General features: G+C 37.6%; 1 protein-coding gene across 1 annotated transcript in view; it reads right to left on the bottom strand.

Annotated features, from left to right (window-relative positions):
* Window positions 1–6,053: 6,053 nt before the first annotated feature.
* The window catches only part of MITD1 (microtubule interacting and trafficking domain containing 1), a 13,461-nt gene continuing 9,397 nt past the window's right edge, over window positions 6,054–10,117 (bottom strand). The window contains exons 3-7 of the mRNA XM_003794340.2: window positions 8,837–8,973; window positions 8,658–8,744; window positions 7,845–7,960; window positions 6,352–6,412; window positions 6,054–6,272 (exon numbers count right to left, since the gene is read on the bottom strand). Coding sequence (XP_003794388.1) covers window positions 6,177–6,272; window positions 6,352–6,412; window positions 7,845–7,960; window positions 8,658–8,744; window positions 8,837–8,973 — 497 coding nt within the window. The 3' untranslated portion in view covers window positions 6,054–6,176. The remainder of the gene's footprint in view (window positions 6,273–6,351; window positions 6,413–7,844; window positions 7,961–8,657; window positions 8,745–8,836; window positions 8,974–10,117) is intronic.

The following is a 10,117-nucleotide window of genomic DNA, read 5'->3' as shown; positions in this document are numbered from 1 at the left end:
AATCAAGCCCAATGCACTTTTCTAAGCCCTCAACCCTTCCTCATTTTCCCCTTGCTTCATTTTCTTTCTACCCCAGGCTGAATATACTGTAAATATACCGCAAATATTTCCCTTTGATTCCCTCACGTGGCCTTCTATAATAGCCACTTTCTGGTGGTTGTTGTTATTGTTGTTGTTTTTGACAGAGTCTTCCTCTATGACCCTAGGTAGGGTTCAGTGGCATCATCATAGCTCACTGCAACCTCAGACTCCTGGTGAAGTGGCCCTCCTGTTTCAGCCTCATGAGTTGCTGGGACTACTGTTCTCTCCCAGAGTGCTAGGATTACAGGGGTGAACCACCAAGCCTGGCACCACTTTTTAATTTTGATGTAAGCAGTTGATGTCTTAATCTTTCCAGCAGGCAGTGCTAGGGGAGAAAAAACATATATCATGCAGATTAGCCCAATTTCATATTTATCATTTTCAATTTATGTATCTTCTTTCTGTTGGTGTCAGATTCAGTTAATCGCTGGTTGAATTCCTCTTATTCTTGAGAGGGCTTATTCCTAAATGTTTCACTCTTCCCAAGCTTAGAATTCCATTACTCTTGTCACAAACCTTGATTTAGAATTTGTTGAGATCTGAGGCCTTCAGAAATAAACACCTCTCGCCACTGTGTTCTCTACTTGAACATTTCTTTTTTCATTCAGTATCAGAGAGGGAGAGATCTCCCGTTCCTTGACACTAATCCACTTAGTTACCTTGGATTTTGTCCTCTCTTGCCTGTGTTTGGGCCTTGCACCATCATTTATATAGCTTCCTTATCTTGCACTTTTTTTTCCTATCTCCACTTTTATTGGATCCTTAAACATAGTGAATGAACATACTAAGATCTCCCCTTTCACAAAACTCTCCTGCTCAAGATTCCTTTTCTCTCCATTATTCATTGCCACACTTCTTCACAGTAACATCACTGTTAGCCATTTCCTATACCTACCATTCATTCATATACTCATTTCTGGAGTACTTACTATGTATTCAGTGCCTGCTGTGTGCCAGGAACTGTGCTAATAGCTAGATGTGCATGGTGTGTGAAGGAGACATAGTCCCTGATGTCAGTAATTGACAATGTAATAGCTTTAAACTTTTTAAAAAGTAAATTAGAGTGAAAAATATATTGATAGTACATTGTGCCACAGCACACACCCACACATTCATGTATACCTAATAAATAAAATAGATCTTATGAGCCATCTGATTCAACAGCATTAGCTAGAACAGTTTAACTGGGGCCAGAAATATCCACTCCTTATATGGCCTTACCTACATGGCTTGGTGCATTAGTGATGGGAGTTGGCTGGGAGCTCACCTGGGCTATGGGTTCAGCTGGGGCTGTGGGCTAAGGGCTTTGGTTCCTTTCCACTTGGGCTGCCTGGACTTCCTCACATCACAGTGGCTAGATTCCCCAGAGAGAGTGACCCAAGAAAGCAAAGCAGAAACTATGTTTCCTTTTATGACTTAGCCCTAGAATTAACATAGTATCACCTCTGTTGGAATAAGTGCATTGAAATTCAACAGGAGGGAACATAAATAACCTGCATTTCCATGGGAGAGATGTCAAAGTCATTATGAGAAGAGCTTCAGGAATGGGAGATTTTATGGTAACCATTTTGGTAAGGTAAAATTTGCCACACAAACAGCATGCAGGAACGCCCTAAAGCAGGGATCTAGGCATATTGAAGGAAGTAAAGGCAGATGCAAGTAAAAGGTGAGAATGCAGCAAGACAAAGAGCATTAAGCAGAGACCAGATCATGTAAAGACTGATAAGCCCAAAGTAGAGCTTGGTTTTAAGTGCAATGAGAATGTATTTTTATGAAGATGATTCTGGCTGTTGTGAGGAGGCAAAATAGGAAGCAGAGAGCTAGTTGAAATGCTACTGTAGGAGTTCAAGCAAGAGATAGATGGTGTTGGCAATAGCTATAGAAAGTAGACAGCGTATTAGGCACTTGTCGAAAATTAGGAATAACTCCTGTTTTCAGGGCAGGGCTTACTTTTGGTTATTTTAAAAGGGAAACAAAGGCAGTGTGTATAAACGTTGTAGAGATGCCATAACACACTCCTAGACATTTCTCAGTTCTGGAGGCTGGACGTCTAAGATCAAGGTGCCGGCAGATCTGGTTTCTTCTGAGACCTCTCCTTGGCTTGCAGACAGCCACGTTCCTGTGTCCTCACGTGATCTTCCCTCTGTATGCACGCATACCTGTGTCCAAATTTTTTGTTCATGTAAGGACGCCATCATATTGGATTGGGATCCACCATAAAGACCTCATTTCCTAATGGGGTTACATTTTGAGGTATTAGGGGTAAGAACTTCAACATACGCTCTTGACAGGAGAGGGAAGCATAACTGAGACTGAAACACAGGGGTTTCAGGACCCTGGGAGACCTCTGCCTGAAACAATGTAATACAGTATTCAAATATTACCAAATTGATTTCAGTCCTTTTTTTATGATTTATCTTCATATGTCAGAATGGATCATTCCTTTTCCTCTTTTTTTCTTTTTTCTTTTTTAGGAACAGCAGGAATAGGCACATGGGGTTTTGCCTACAACTGGTTATCCCAAGAATTGGGTAGAGTTAAGTGAAAGGGATTTTATTTTCTAAGTTGCTTCTGGAATAAACATGATTGTCAGTTAAGCTGTTCATTTGAGGCAGGTTTAATGGACAGGTGCTTTTGTTTCTTAGCAGCAATATTAAGTATAAAGTAACCACAATTTTGAAATTTATCATGGACACATTTTTAAGCATTAAGCTTGTAACACATGAAAATTATTTTCTGAGAAAAGTATGAATACAATGTGCTTTGGTGCAGTAATACCAATTAGAGTGAGGACATCATCAAGTGAAGGGTGTTAACGGCTCCAAGTTCCAAAAAAGGAAATGTGAGGAAGCAACACCTGGAACAAATTCAAGGTATAATTTGCAGGTAGATTTCACAGACCTTTTTAAATGTTTGCATACGGGGATGAGAGAGGAGTCAAAATGACTCTTATTTGAGTATTTGAAATGTTTGTGTGCTTCTGAGATGCCATATAAAATGTCAAATAGGCCACTGAATTAGAACTCTAAGGAGAAGTCTTGGCTTGATTTGTAAATTTGAAAGTTGACAGCACATACAGAGTATTTTAAGTCATGAGAATGGATAATTTTGGACTTTTTGTAATTAATTTAAAATTTAAACCATTTAGCATCTGAGTTCCCTATGCCTGATGAATTCTCTACCTCATAAGACTTGGTAAGAGGTAGAGCACACGTCCCATGGGAACAAGTTTCACTACATGTTTTCTTGGCCTCCCTTGAAGCGAGGGCATAGGCGTATGACCTAGGGTCCACCAACCATGTGCATCTCCTCCACACTTTGAATTAGAAGCTAGTGATACAGAAAATCTGGGATGGTGAGAACCTTCCCTAACGGTAGTGCTAGGAGCCTGAATTTCTGGGGTAACAAAGGCAGTGAGACAGGCAGTGGTAGTGTCGGTGATGTAAGTGATGCAGGCTGCCGCATCCAACTCTCATGTCTGCATCAGCAAGGGTATGATCTGATTACTTCTGCACTGTGATCTGCTATTATCCTTATAACAAATCCCCCTTTTACTTACATCAGGCAGGAGTTTTCGTTGCTTTTTACTAAGAGCATTTACTGGTATAATCACTTAGTGCAGTGGTTCTCAACCTATGGGTCGCAACCCACAAGAACTGTATTAAGGGCCTCATCATTAGGAAGGTTGAGAACCACTGACTCTGTGTGCAAACGGAAGAAAAAAAAAGTTACTACCTAGTAAAAGGAACTCCAGCATTTAAAAGGTAGGATGAAGAAGAAAAGTATATTTCATGAAAGCTGAGTTTCAAGAAGGGAGCAGCCAACTGGGTCAAATGCTCCTGAAAAGTCAAGTAATACGAATATTAGAAGAGGTTAGTTGGATATGATGGTACTGGCGGTTGTGTGTGTGTCATTGTTGACCTTAAGCAATTTCAGTAGAGCAATTGGGGCAGTAGCCAGATTAAAGTATGTTGGAATGTGACTAGGAAGTGAGGAAATGGGAAAAGCCTGCATAGAGAGAACTCTTTCAAAAAGTTTGTTGATGAGGGAGAACAAATAGGGTGGCATCTGGCTGACAGGAACGATGCTGGAGAGCAGGAGAGATTGCTCTAACAACCAAGTGGAGGGGGGAAGTCAGCTCAAGATCACTGCCAAAAGTCATACTTAGTATTAAGAATATTAACTTTTCTGTATGTTGTAAATTTGATCTCTTGTGTTTTTTAACTTTCTTTATGGTTCTCTTTACTCAAATTTTAAATATTTACATGATCATAACTTTCATTCTTTCCTTTCCTTGACAGTTCATGGGTTTTATGTTATGCTTATTTAGTGGAGTTTTTTTAAAAATGGATTTTTAATTATATTTTTAATTATTTAATTAGCCCTTCAATCCAGTTAGAATTGTTTCTTTGTGTGGAGTAAGGTAGAGACTAATGCTGTTTTTTTCCATTTCTTGATATCTTTAAACCTGTACCTGGTAGTCTTCTGGTCCTCAAATTTGACCTGGGGCTAGAACTCCAAATATCTAGAATAGATAGCTAGGCTATAGACTGTTTTCCTTGAATATCATTATGTCTTAACCAGGATTTTTAGGACTGGATAAAAGTTAACTTCACAGGGTTATGAATTGCTGATTTTCTGTAGTGACAAATTCATATGCTCTTGAAATGAGAATTGTTATCTTAACATGAATGTGAAGAGGTGTAACACATCCTAAGATATTCTGCAGAAAGGAACTTTCAATCAAGCCCTACACTTGTCCAGGTGCTCTTCTGAGACCCTAAATTTTCATACAGTAAAGCTTATCTAAAATAAATAAAAGCTGGTCTAAAATTTTTCAGATTTAGCATCATCAACACCTAAACCTGAAAACGTCCAAGACAAACATCAGGAACTGTTCTCAAAGACCTTCCCAGTTTTTCATGCCAACTCAATCTTGTCCCTCCTGGTCCACAAAGGCAAAGCATAAACCTAAAGTCCAAGACCGCCCAGGACCACTCTGTCCAACTGTGTTCCCATAGCATCCACGCCATCTAACTCTGCTTGAAAATCTCCAGATCTGATGTTTGTATATGCACTCTCTAATACTGAATACTAGTACCTCATTTTTCCTCTTACAGACTTGGGCTTAGCTTGTTCTTTAAGCATATGGACTGCCCACTACCTCCAGCATTTGTCCTCCTTTTCAACCTGTCTTCATGGAGCCTATTTTTTGTCCCCAACCACTTAATTTGCATCTGGATAGATGAGCTTACCTAGAACACTGGATTCTAAGCTACTAGACTTCCCAAAAGTGCCAGCCAAAGTGAATGAGCTGCAAAATGCATCTGGAAAACTAAATGGCTTAATTTGCCTTTATGGAGTTAGGTAATATTAGACAACTGAATGTTGGTTAAATGTCTGCCAAAGACAATTATCTTACTTGGTTTTTTCCTGGTTATTAGACCTACAAGTCAATCTGTCTGTTAAGAGAATACTAATCCATGATGATTTTCCTTCCTAGACTTAAAACACCCAAGGGCAAAGTTAAAATTCAACTCATCTTCATAAGAGAGGCTCAAGTGGCTAGGGCGCCAGCCACATACACCAGAGGTGGTATGTTAGATCCCAACCCAGGGCTGCCAAACAGCAACGACAACTACAGGCAAAAAATAGCCGGGTGTTGTGGCAGGTGCCTGTAGTCCCAGCTACTTGGGAGGCTGAGGCAGGAGAATTGCTTAAGCCCAAAGAGTTTGAGGTTGCTATGAGCTGTGACGCTACAGCACTCTACTGAAGGCGACATAGTGAGACTCTGTCTCAAAAAAAAAAAAAAGAGGCTCATGAATTGTTGACTTATGTTCCAAAAGCCAAATAAAAGTTGATAAAATGTTTAAATTACCTGTACGACATGCAACAGTGTAAATCTGAATAATATATTCATATTTATAGAAATATTTAGTATTGTTTCCACAAATGAACAATAGATCCATAAATTAGTAGAAATGTAAAAGTTTATTGTGAAATTTGTATATTATAAAAAATGATCTGTTCAACATAGTAAAAATCTAATAATCACTTAATGTAGAAATACATAAGATAAATTAGGCTACTACCCATCAAATTTTTTTTGTGTGTCTGTTATGAAAAATGTCCACTGTTGTTTCATGACATGGTCGTAAATCAAAATCAAAATATCCAAGGGAAAAACGACCCTAAGAAAAGAAGAAAAGAGTATTATTAAAAAGGATATAAAAACAGCATAATACATTTACTCATAAAATTACATCCTACCTGTGTTCTCTTAAAATAATCAAGTCCTCTTCCAATCTTAATTATCCATCCATTGTTGAACCTATTGAAATTAGTATATAATATTATATTTAAGACATTTAAGTTAGTTATAAAAACTATAGGATATTAAGTGTCAGCAAAATTCCCCCCAACAAAGAAAACCACTTCCTCCAGTGGCATGAGGTGAATCAAAAATGGAGTTAAAGGGTTAACCATGGGTTGTGTCTATAATGAAACAAACAAATAGAAACAATGAGTTCATTCCATTAGCTGATAGTTTAAAATTAAAATTTACTCTTGAACTTCAGCTTGTTGATAAAACTTTCCTGTTCTGCTAAGAAGTGGTTACAAAGTGTATTCATTCAGGGAGACAGATGGTGTTTCAGGATTGCCCTACAGAGATGGGGAATATGAGCAGGAAAAGCCGTGGACCCTGACCTCACCTATTTTGCATATTTAGGTTGTACTTAAGTTTTCATTAAAGCTGAGGGGACTCTTGCTATAAACATATGAAAACTGCTGTGCTAAACAAAGGGAAGATATCACTAAAATAACTACATATACTTAATAGACTCAACATATTATCATGCCAACTAGGATATTTAATAACCCATAAGAAATAAAACCACATTAAGTAAATATTAATTTCACTAAACATTATCCCAAGATCATAACATCATATGTATGTTGAGTAGACCGAAAAGTACCCACCCTTCCTACATGACACAAAACATGTAAATTTTATTCCATAAGAAATACTAGGTAAGTGTGGTGGCTCATGCCCATAATCCTACCACTCTGGGAGGCTGAGGTGGGTAGAATGCTTGAGCTCAGGAGTTTGAGACCAGCCTGAGCATGAGTTAGACTCTGTCTCTACTAAAAAGAGATGTGGCAGGTGCCTGTAGTCCCAGCTATCAAGAGGCTGAGGCAAGGGGATTGCTTGAGCCTAAGAGTTTGCTGTGAGCTAAGATGCTACAACCCCCTCTACCCAGGAAGGGATTTGGAGATTCTGTCTCAAAAAAAAAAAAGGAAGAAAGAAATATTACATTTTCACACACAGGACAAAGTAAGCTTTTTTCTTCTCAAAAGTGAAACATTATTAAAATTGAGTCTTACTTGAATTTTAAATATTTAAATGTAATATATATTTAATTATATACAACTTATTGAGGGAAATTTTTTTTTTTTTTTTTTTGAGACAAGTCTAAAGCTTTCGCCCTGGGTAAAGTGCCATGGCGTCACAGCTCACAGCAACCTCAAACACTTGGGTTTAAAGTGATTGATTCTCTTGCCTCAGCCTCCCAAGTAGCTGAGAGTACAGGTACCCACCACAACACCCAGCTATTTTCTTTTTTTTTATTGTTGCAGTTGTCATTGTTGTTTTAGCTGGCCCAGGCTGGGTTTGAACCCACCCTACCCACTTAGCTTTGGGTGCCACTGGGAAATTTTAAAAGTATATATCAACTGCACAAAAATTATTATTATATACTTACCTAATTTCTCGGTCATGTATTGAGGGAGAATATTCTACTTCCAACAGCACTTCATGATTCTTGAGTGACTCTTTTATTTCTTCCAGGCCCCTAATTTGCTGTTCTTTCCCATTGCCCTATTAATAGCAAAAATATAATTTGCTTCCTCTGTTATTAATATTTTAAATATTTCTAACCTATACAGTATATACCATAGGTGAATTAAAATGAAAATGTTCTATACTAGTTTCAAAGTTAATCATCTCAAAGAAGCAACCAAAGAACATGAAGTAGTTTAAGAGACATTTTTATCAAAATCACTGTTTTTTTTTTTTTTTGGTCTAATGTAAACATAACACAACTCTGCCCTCTCTCTTTACACATATTTTAGTAATGATGTTTAGTTATCCAAGTGGGACTGCCATCTTCTCAAATTAATCCTTGAAGTCATAATTACACTTCAAAGCATTTTTGTTATCAAAATCAAGATACAGATGCCCAGTATTATATCATGCTACTATCTCCCAGATATATAATAATTGATAGGGACAAAATTGTAAATAGTGCACAAAGTGTGATCGCTTTATAGAACATCCGAGAGATTAAACTGACAAACTGTTTGAGCTAAACTTACAATAGCATTTAACAAAATGGCCAAATATAAGGTTAATATCCTAAAACCAATGTGCAATGCCTATTATTAGGTAATAAGTTAGTGTGTAGAGAAATAAATCTAGCTGAAGCATTACCTCCAGGTTTTCCATGATTGACCTACATCTTGTATCTGAATAAAGCTCGTAAGTGAAAAAGGAGTAGGAGCTTTCAGATACCTACTTTATCCAGAGAAGTGAGAAGGTGAATGATTTTTACTTTAGATGATCTCTTAATAAGTATCTCACAAAATCGAAGAAAGTTATGCAGCTGAAAGACAGTAAGATTGATTATTACTAACTACTATTACTATTATTACATTTAAAATAGTATTTCCTTGTATGTTAGTACATTTCACATACCTGATGAATTTGTCTAATATAAGGATCTTCTATCCAAACTTCTGTAACTGTCTCATTAAGGTATTCTTGAAAAAGTGACTCATAACTGAACCCTGTTGCATTCTCTTCTATTTTAATTTGCTTGTGATATTTTCCGTCTACAAAACACATGCTTCAATAATAAAACCAGTGACCACTTTTTATACATTTTATATTTCATGTATACTGATGAATCAGAATCAGATACAAGTTTTTTAACATATTCACTCGATAAATACTTACTGAACACCTACTATACACCATACGCATTGCAAAATGCTATACATACAAAGGTAAATAAGGCAAACCACTCGAGAAGTGATTTCTGCCTTCACAGAGGCTAGGCAAGGGGGAAAATCCAGAGATTTCCTGAATAAGTTCTTAAGCTGGATCCTATATACCAATCGGTTTATTCAAGGGAGGGCTGTATGTATGATGGTATCTAATAACTTCCTTTCACCATGGGTAGAACCACAATCTGTAAATCAGTCGCTAGCTGATCCTTCTCCTTAAACTTGTCTTTTTGTGTCTTATAATTTAGTAGCTCAAGTGAGTATAAAACAGAAATGCAATCCAGGTACAGTGGTTCATGCCTGGGAGGCCGAGGAAGGTGGATTGTTTGAGCTCAGGAGTTGTAGACCAGCCTGAGCAAGAGTGAGACCTGGTCTCTCCTAAAAATAAAAATACTAACTGGGCACTTATAGTCTCAGCTACTTGGGAGACTGAGTCAAGAGGATGGCATGAGCCCAAAAGTTTGAGGTTGCTGTGAGCTATAATGCCAGGGCACCCTACCAAGGGTTATGGAGTGAGACTGTCTCAAAAAAGAAAAATAAATAAATGCAGTATAATATGGAGTTCCGAATCTTGGTACTTGTAGAGGTTTTTTTGTTTGTTTGTTTGTTTGTTTGTTTGTTGGGGGGTACTTGTAGAGTTTTAAGCAAAAATTAATAGTACTTCTTTATAACCCAGTCCAAACACAGGGATGTCACAGGATCAGTAGGACAGTTCCATTGTTTTTATTAATTCATAATGAACAATTACTGAATAAATTATCAGAGTCCTTTAAGGTTTCTTTTTCTTTCTTTTTTTTTTTAAGAGACAGTCTCACTTTGTTGCCCTCGGTAGAATGCTGTAGCATCACAGCTCACAGCAACCTCCAGCTCTTGGGCTTAGGTGATTCTTTTGCCTCAGCCTTCCAAGTAGCTGGGACCACAGGTGCCCACCATAATGCCCAGCTATTTTTTTTTTTTTTTGAGACAGAGC

This window comes from Otolemur garnettii, unplaced genomic scaffold (assembly GCF_000181295.1).
Source record: "Otolemur garnettii isolate 467f Iridium unplaced genomic scaffold, OtoGar3 scaffold00079, whole genome shotgun sequence".
In the NCBI taxonomy this organism is placed as follows: Eukaryota; Metazoa; Chordata; class Mammalia; order Primates; family Galagidae; genus Otolemur; species Otolemur garnettii.
This window is presented reverse-complemented; position numbering and strand designations above follow the sequence as displayed.